The 8362-nt window shown below is 32.4% G+C and overlaps 1 protein-coding gene across 9 annotated transcripts; it reads right to left on the bottom strand.

Moving 5' to 3' along the window:
- Positions 1 to 204: 204 nt before the first annotated feature.
- On the bottom strand, positions 205 to 8053 carry LOC107868019 (pentatricopeptide repeat-containing protein At4g22760-like). Of its 9 annotated transcripts, XR_007055096.1 has the most exons (7): positions 7699 to 7960; positions 7047 to 7141; positions 6903 to 6962; positions 6672 to 6760; positions 5982 to 6286; positions 5378 to 5496; positions 5176 to 5299 (listed from the first exon to the last, which is right to left on the bottom strand). XR_007055096.1 is itself a non-coding variant. In XM_047411967.1 (5 exons), exons 2-5 carry the CDS (start codon positions 7069 to 7071, stop codon positions 6098 to 6100), a joined length of 363 nt encoding a protein of 120 aa, XP_047267923.1. In that variant the 5' UTR covers positions 7072 to 7141; positions 7699 to 7960; the 3' UTR covers positions 5176 to 6097. The 9 variants fall into 9 exon arrangements, 2 of the variants coding, with proteins under 2 accessions (XP_047267923.1, XP_047267924.1); XR_007055098.1 differs by lacking the exon at positions 5176 to 5299 and adding an exon at positions 205 to 349 and having other exon boundaries at positions 7047 to 7960; XR_007055101.1 differs by lacking the exon at positions 7699 to 7960 and adding an exon at positions 7970 to 8048 and having other exon boundaries at positions 5176 to 5496.
- Positions 8054 to 8362: the final 309 nt, after the last annotated feature.

Here is an 8362-nt window from a genome sequence, read left to right as displayed (position 1 = left end):
AGCCAACATATACATAGCATTCTGTGTATATGATGAGATTTTTGTAATATGTTTAGAGAGTTGAGATTTTTTGTAATATTGGAAACATAAGTTGTGTATTTGTGTAATTTTTAGTATATAAAATGAAGATGTAACAGTAAAGGAATATCTCGTTAGATTGGATCAATTGATGAAAATGATATGTATGTTTTATACAATCGTTGAAATAACATACTACGAGATGCTCACTTTCACATATGATAGTGACTGTAGTCTATTTACATTGACACATATAATATTTATAAATTCTACAGTAGGCGATGTATTTTTTCTGCTGTGATCAATCTCTGGGGCATTTACGATCAAACACCTGTTAAATTAGATTTAAAGATTAAATTAGTTAAGAAGATCAAAATGTCATAATAAAACAAATCTTTATTCAACAAAGAAAAACACAATAGTTATTAGAATAAAAGTTCGAATAATCTAAGCTATTGTGGTATCAGAATGAAAATCCATTTGTAAATTGAGCGAAACTTAACATAGAAGTGCTTTTTTATTAAGGGCCCGTTTGGCCATGGAAATTTTTCCCTTTTTTTCAAAAAAAAATTCCGGAGTTGAAAATTGTGGTGTTTAGTATGAAAATTCAAAAAATAATTCTGAAATTTTTTCTGAAAAGGGAAAACAGGTTTTTGTTGTTTTCACAATTTTCCAACTCCAATTCTAACTTTTCTTATTATTAATCTTTTAAATTTTTACATAAAATTCTCCTTATAACATTACTTTTTCAATATTACGTATATAGCAGTTTTAAAGAATAAGATAATTATAATTTCAAACTTAATGCTATCCTAATTAATACTTCCTCCGTCCCATTTTATGTGTCGTCATTTAACCGGGCACGGAGTTTAAAAAATAAGGGAAGACTTGATAAAGTTTACCAAATTATCCTTTATCAAAAAATGTGTCAATATCTTTTTTTTTTAATTAAGTGGGACCAATAAGGGTAAAAGGGTAATTGTGCCTTTAAAAAGTTGCCAAATAAGGAAAGGCGACACTTATTTTAGAATGGATTAAAAAGAAAACAATGACACATAATTTGGGACGGAGGGAGTATATATCTCTTTTTCTCTCTCATCATTATTTTTATCCCTCATTTAATTTTCTCCCTTATTTAAGACATTATTTTACTGCTAATTTATATTTATACCCATAAATATATAAAGTATTATATTTATAATAGAAATATATAAAGTATGTTATATATAAAGTTTATAACATGTATTTATCATATACTCATATATAAATATACAAAGTATTAAGAAACATACAAAGCATATTTATAATGTAAATATACAAAGTATGTTATATATGAACTTTATACCATGTATATACCATATACACACATATATAAAAATGCAAAGTATAAACAAACATACTAAGTATGTTTATATATTTATGGTATATGATATAATATACCATAAATATGCAAAACATGTTTTACATAGAAATAATTTATTCACACAAAGTAAAATCTTTCATGTATAAAAAAATTAAAGAAATATATTAGCGGCACCCTAAAATTTAATAACAACTCATCATTTCCTATTTTTTAGGAACGGAAAATGAAGGAAATAAATTAAATAAATTTCTAAAAAAATAAATTTGTTTGAAAGATAATATTTGTTACCTAAAAAATAAGAAGCAGTGATCAGTTAATATAACATTCGTATTTAAAATTTTCAAATATGAGAAACGGCTATTAATGTAAATATTATATCTGTCATAATTGAAATTCATCAAATATGGCCATGTATATGTAATTATTTTTATAATAGTGACTAATTGTGTTCTTTTTCCATTAGTAGGTAAATTTTAGTTGGGTGATTTTAATAGTTTGTAAAAGTTAGGGTATAAAATCATATTTAAAAAAGTTTTTTCAAAAGTAAAAAAAAAATTAAAAAAAGAGATGATCAAACACAATTCCAACTCCAATTTCAAAAAATTTTAATTTTCATGGCGAAACGGCTACTAAAAAACTTCCCTCGCTTATTGACTCTTGCTCATTTTTCCTCTAACATTCTACGTGGCAATTTGTGTACTACACTCTGAACTCGTACTGGAATAAAATACTCGCCAACACAGTGACGTACATCCTCTTTGAGTTTATATGTTGTGGTACCCTTGAATTATGACCTTGGTTCTAAGTTTGGACATGTTGTAGGTTTGGACATGTTGTAGAATAAGGTTGAAAATAAGACGGTAAAAATCAAAAAGCACACACTACATTGGATAATATATCAAATCAAATCTGTATCCTTTCCTTTCTTCTATACTGACAAATTATTTAGATTGCCTTGTCTTCAAGAAGTAAACAAAAGAATCACAAAAATATATGTACTGTACTCCAAAATACATTCACTCTAACCCAAGCTGCAATCTCAAAAAGGAAAAAAGGGAATATAAAAGAAAACAGAATAGAACATAAAGAAATGGAGTATCCTAGGCTATAAATTTTGGACATATGCCAATTTTAGCATTCCAAATTGATAAAACTGAATGGTCCAACTTAACTCCCCCAGAATATGATGTGACCACAGTCAAGATGGCAAAATAACTTTCTTACTCCAGCTAAGGTCCAAATTCTTCTAATCCCAAAACAAGTGATCTTCTGACGTATGATTCCATCACCATAAATTTCAAAACAAGTAAATAAAGTATAAAATTTTGGCTGGACATAATGCCCCTCCCATCCCTAGAAAATCATTGCAGCAAAACTTGAATATTTTATGTGTACACCTATGTTGCTCCGAATTTCCAAAACTAATATTCACTCGTGCCAAATTCTTTAAAAGTGGACTCTTTTAAAGGATCCAACCCACGCCCGTCTACATTTTCGAAGAGTTCGAGCAACATATGTCTACACTTGCTATTTTACCTCATCATCCAAGATTGCTTTCTTACCTTAGGACAAGGGTAAAGTTCACAAACTTGATTGAGTGGTTCACTTTTTACAAAAAAGAAGATGAAAATAATACACGTCCAATCAGGATTTAACTTATATACACCGACAATGTAAATTTATATTACCAAGTGTACCTGATTTGACTTATTATTCAGCTTACTAATTCCACTTATTATGGGCGATTACCTTTAATATATAGAAGTTAAGGTCGTTCAGTTTTTTTAAGACAGGCTCTCGTGACCAGAGAAGCTACTTCATGTCTTTGCCATTTACTACACCCTTCTCTTGGACCTCTTACTAATCACACTGAAGGGGTTTCCTATTATTCTACAGCATCTAGCTCCTTTAATTAATTGATATAATACTACTACTATTTTTTTGCAATACGACAATGTGCTAAAATACTTCTTGAGAAGAGGAACCTAAGGTGGCTAAGGCCTAATATCACTTTCTTTGTAAGCCAACTCTAGTTTCCTAAGGGGAGTGGGCTACACATGTTTGTCCCACTGTCATTTGAAAAATCTACTTAACTGTTGATGGCCTAATTTGAAGGGGACATGAAATAGTAAACTTGGTAGGATTCCAACTTGGTCATTCTGAAATAATATCTTATCATTTTAGATTTTTCATTGGGGAAGTGTGCAGAGATAGCTGATTTGAGAATCATTATTTGAGGCATAGCTGAAGTTCATAAATTTTGTAAGTTTAGCCGCTTCAAAATCAGCTTCAGACATATGGATTAGAAATTGGCTTCTTAAAACTTGACCTGGACCAAATCCAACTGGCCGAACACCATGTCCAACACAGAGCCATGCAGCGCTGCAAGCCTGCAACTATCAAAAGGACCCTAATTCACTCCAAATGACAATTTTCAACTTTGAATCAACCATTAGTCTCTTAATCACTTTAATCTCACTGAATCACTCTCCTTGTTCCCTTTCTCTACTGTGAACACTTTTAGCTATTTTAAAGCTCTCATCGTGTATTGGCTGTTCAGACGCAGAAACTATATAATAATCTAGATTAGTGATAACATCAATAACTACACCTCAATCTCAAAATTCTCACTTACCATGTTAATCCATGTAAATAGTGGCGGATGTACATGTATTCCAGGAGTTCATCCGAACCCCCTTCGTCGGAAAATTATACTATTTTTACACGGTAAATCTTTTTTTTATGTATAAATAATAGAGGTTGAACCCCTTCGACTGGTCCGTATATATACTATTGAACCCCTCACTGAAAATTCTGGATCCGCCCCTGCATGTAAAGTCTTTTTTTTTTTTTTTTTTGAGAGAGAAACATCCACAAGATAATTATTCATGCACAATAGCAGGTTAGTACAAACATCAGAACTTTCAATTCATAAATAAACAACGTAAGCTCACTAATTAGAATGAACGAAAAAAAAACCACAGCTCAAGTTCTGTATTTCATTACTTGTAATTAATAAGCACTGACAAATAGACAAGGAGCAGCAATGAATGGCTGGAATAAAAGAAACAATGGTTTACTGGGAGACTGACAGAATGGAATACACCGACCCACCCACGCCCCCCCCCACCCCCGTCCCAATTTTCCAACTTAAAAAAGAATATGAACGAAGAGAAGGAACATCAATCCTTAGAAAGACAAACATTGGATGATTTTTGGGTAACACATCCATTTTTTCCTCTGTATGTTGACTGAATTCCCATTTTGAGTTTGCCTTTTCCATTAAGTGAATTGTGGGGATGAAGATTCAAAGCAGGAGCTAGCTTTCAAAGGGGTCAGAATTTCACTCTTTCTTAGCAGAAATAGAAAGGAACAATAAAGAAACAGAAGAACATTAGGAAGCACTGGACTCTCACCTATCTTTTATTTTTCTTTTTTTAATTTTCTCGGGGAGATGGGGGAAACACACGTTAGAAAATTCATGAGTAAGATGTAAAACTAAAATAAGACTTAACCTTCAACCTGACCCATCATTTCTTATTCAACTTCTTATACTTATGCCTGATGACAAAAAATTGCTGGAAGACCTGAACTTCGTTGCTCCTCCAGTTCTATTTTGAACCCCAACTGAGAAGATGGATGTATACTAATCCTTCCTTCCCGGGTCCTTTAAAAAGACTATACTATAGCTGTATCATACGAATAGAAACCGTAGGGGGAAATTAATTGTCGCAATATGTAGCAACAAAGCCAGAAACCACTGACTCCATAGAGAAAAGTAACATGGAGTGGGGTGAGAAGAAGAGAAGCATATATCTATAAGCAACTAACATGTATACATTATCCAATATATTCTGAACAACAAATAAAGCATTAAACATTATCAAGAAACACCTCTGCCACTGGATATGTCAAACCCTGGAAAATTAAGCCTAAGAAATTTAGTCGCAGACTATTATATTAGATTTGCCTTTACATAAGAGTAAAATGCAGTACCGGTATATGAATCGTGGCTGCATCTCTGAAGTATTTGGAGAACAACCCATCGTTAATAGTAGCACTCATCAGAATGAGACGCAAATCAGGTCGTTGCGGAAGTGAGGAATATGCTCGATCTAATATATGAGAAGATGGATTAGTTTGATTAAATGTTGTCATATTAACCTCAAGTACCTGTAAAGAACTATATATTATGCTTCCCGCTACATCATCATCAATCTAATAATTGGGCATTAAGCTTATTAAAACTCCTGATCCATCCTTTACCGGCTATTCTCTCGAATTATCACTAACGATGTAGTTATTGCAGGATAATATTCATTGGCCGGTACGTTTTGTCTTCCGTGAATGAATTAGTGGCAGTTTACTATTGCCTCTATATAATTGCCACCAAAACACCTTTTCGTTGAAGTGGAGTGCTTCCCGATACGAACCAGAATTTCAGACAAATAATCAAAGATAAGTTAAACCAGCGAGTTCTATCAAATTCAGTAAAGCAGACCTATGAGATTCAACAATGTTAGACACTTCAAACTCATTATTTTGAACTCGATAATTTTGAACTATGATTATATTCTGTACATTAGAAATGAAAACATACCTCCAATTAAGGGCGATCTTCATCAAGTAATTTTCTATTGAAGCAAATTGTGTTTCAGCATTCATCATCTCGTCGAACAACACGATGGCATCATTAGCCCTACCATTTATTCCACATCACAGTATCATGGCAGTATATCCTGCCAAATCTTTCTTTTTCAAGCCGCGGAACAGCTTGTAAGCTTTATCAATACTTCCACATTTTGCATAAAGGTCGATCAAACTGATGGTCAAGTAGTCATCCAGTTGAATTCCAGTTTCATGAATGAATGACTCAATCCAAGAACCAAACTTTAGATCTCCCAGCTGAGAACAAGCAGAAATAGCACTTGCCAAGTTCATTTCATCAGGTCGCAAATCGAATCGATGCATTTCAGTGAATGTTTTTCTGGACATAATTAAGTTTTATATATACAAGCAGATTTTAGCCTCAAGTTATGCTTGTTATCTTTTCAGTTTGTTCGTGAATGCATGTAAATACTATGAAGCCTTAATATGTATATGATGATATCTTCTTGGTAAATGTAGCAGTGCTTAAACATCCTAAATGATTCCATCCCGCGTAAATCATTAATAACACCCCAAAAAGTTGCTCCTTAAGTATATCAAACACGAGTTTCAAAAAGAAGACGAGCTGCTCATAAGCGCATAGGTAGATTAATAGACAAGTCTAACAAAGAAGACTTTTCACCTGCTGCCTCAGAACTGTCGTGTCTATTTCAGATATAAAATGAAAAAGTTGCTCCATTTGCTTCCAGAATGAGCTCGAAAGGGCTTGAGCTGCAATAGAAACAGGATCACTAATAACATTTTTTTTTTAATGAAACGATCAATATATAAGTAAATAGCAGTGGTTCAATTAGTGCCAAAAAAGAAGTTCCTTTCACAGAAAGCTAGAAAAGCATTGTAGCGGATAGTGTACCAGTGTTAGCAACAGCACTTGCAGCAGCCAGTAGCTTTTCACGGCCATCATCTGAACCAACTAAGAGATATATAACAATAAAAATCAATAACAATGCAGATAGCCATCCAGCAACTATAATAATCAAGCCAGCTGTTACATTACCTAGAAAATCAGCTGCAGCATTCATCGTTGTATGCTTCTGTCGTTTATATGCCCTACGATCAGAGAGCTTTGTCGTAGGTGGTTTGCCTCCTTTGCTGCACAAGTAGTTGCATAAAATCTAAGCATTTACTCTATTGCATATATTTGCACACAAGTGAAGGGACAAAAATAGGCCATTCGTGTTGGCCTTTCTGGAGACGGTGTGCTAAATGTGTGTGTGAGAAGGTATACAACCTATGAAACTAACAACTATTTCATAGGATTCAAACTAAGTACCAAGTTACCAACAATAAACTCTAACTGTCGCAAATGCACTATCCAAAAACATATTCATTTTACCAGCAGAGCTTTTGCTCCAACTCACTGGTAACACTAGCTCAATCAACATGGATAACATACATTCGTTTCAAAATCGATCATACGTTGATTGTACTTATGCCAAGTCATTGTCAAGATTTATATATTGCAATATATGTCTCTTAACAGGAGATAAAGAGGAAAAAACAGTTCTACAATCAAAAAGCTCAAGCATTGTCATTCAAAGAGTCCTCTCTCAGTGTTATGCAACACAGACAGGGAACAGTTAAGTTTACCTCTGACTTTACATCACCTCTAAATTAAAACATTACGCGGCAAATGAATGTACTGATACCTCAAATGAACCCAAGATTCAGATCAGCTACTCTTATTCTCCAAAAATAATTTTAATGATGACACTTAACCCCAATTACTCATGCAAGCGCAAAGAGAAAAAAAAAAAAACGAGAGCAAGCAAAAGGAAATATAGTACAAAACTTCTTGATTTACTAACAATTTTCTAATATACAGAGCTATACAACACAAAAATTTAAAGAAAATTCCAGATTTTAAGAGCCACTTGTAGAATTTACTGAAAAAATCAAGATTTGGAAAGAAATCTGTACTCAAATCAAGATGAGATGTTATCCCGTTTGGCGAGGAAAATTATTTTTTTTCAGAATTGGAGTTGGAGTTTTGTTTAGCTATCTTTTCATTTTTATTTTTTTTTAGATTTTTGAAAAATCTTTTTTAAATATAATTTTATATTCTTAACTTTTAAAAATTATCAAAATCACTCAACTACTAATTTATCTACTAACATACAACCAAATGTTGAGAGAATAATTTATATGTCTTCAATTGATAAATTAATTAACAACAAACTAATTATTATGATTGTTATTCTTCTAAAATTTGAATAAAAATATTACAAGCACGAGCTAAATAAATTTATCTAACCATAATCGATTGAATAGAATAAATATATTTTGATAAATATGATTGATGGATATAAATAT

Source organism: Capsicum annuum, chromosome 4, assembly GCF_002878395.1.
Source record: "Capsicum annuum cultivar UCD-10X-F1 chromosome 4, UCD10Xv1.1, whole genome shotgun sequence".
NCBI lineage: Eukaryota > Viridiplantae > Streptophyta > Magnoliopsida > Solanales > Solanaceae > Capsicum > Capsicum annuum.
This window is presented reverse-complemented; position numbering and strand designations above follow the sequence as displayed.

Coding starts and splice junctions, on each gene's coding strand:
- LOC107868019 (XM_047411968.1), bottom strand. CDS start 7,071: ATGAATGCTGCAGCTGATTTTCTAG. Junction 6,963..7,046: donor TGCTGCAGCTGATTTTCTAG/GTAATGTAACAG, acceptor TATATCTCTTAG/TTGGTTCAGATGATGGCCGT. Junction 6,761..6,902: donor AAGTGCTGTTGCTAACACTG/GTACACTATCCG, acceptor TTTCTATTGCAG/CTCAAGCCCTTTCGAGCTCA.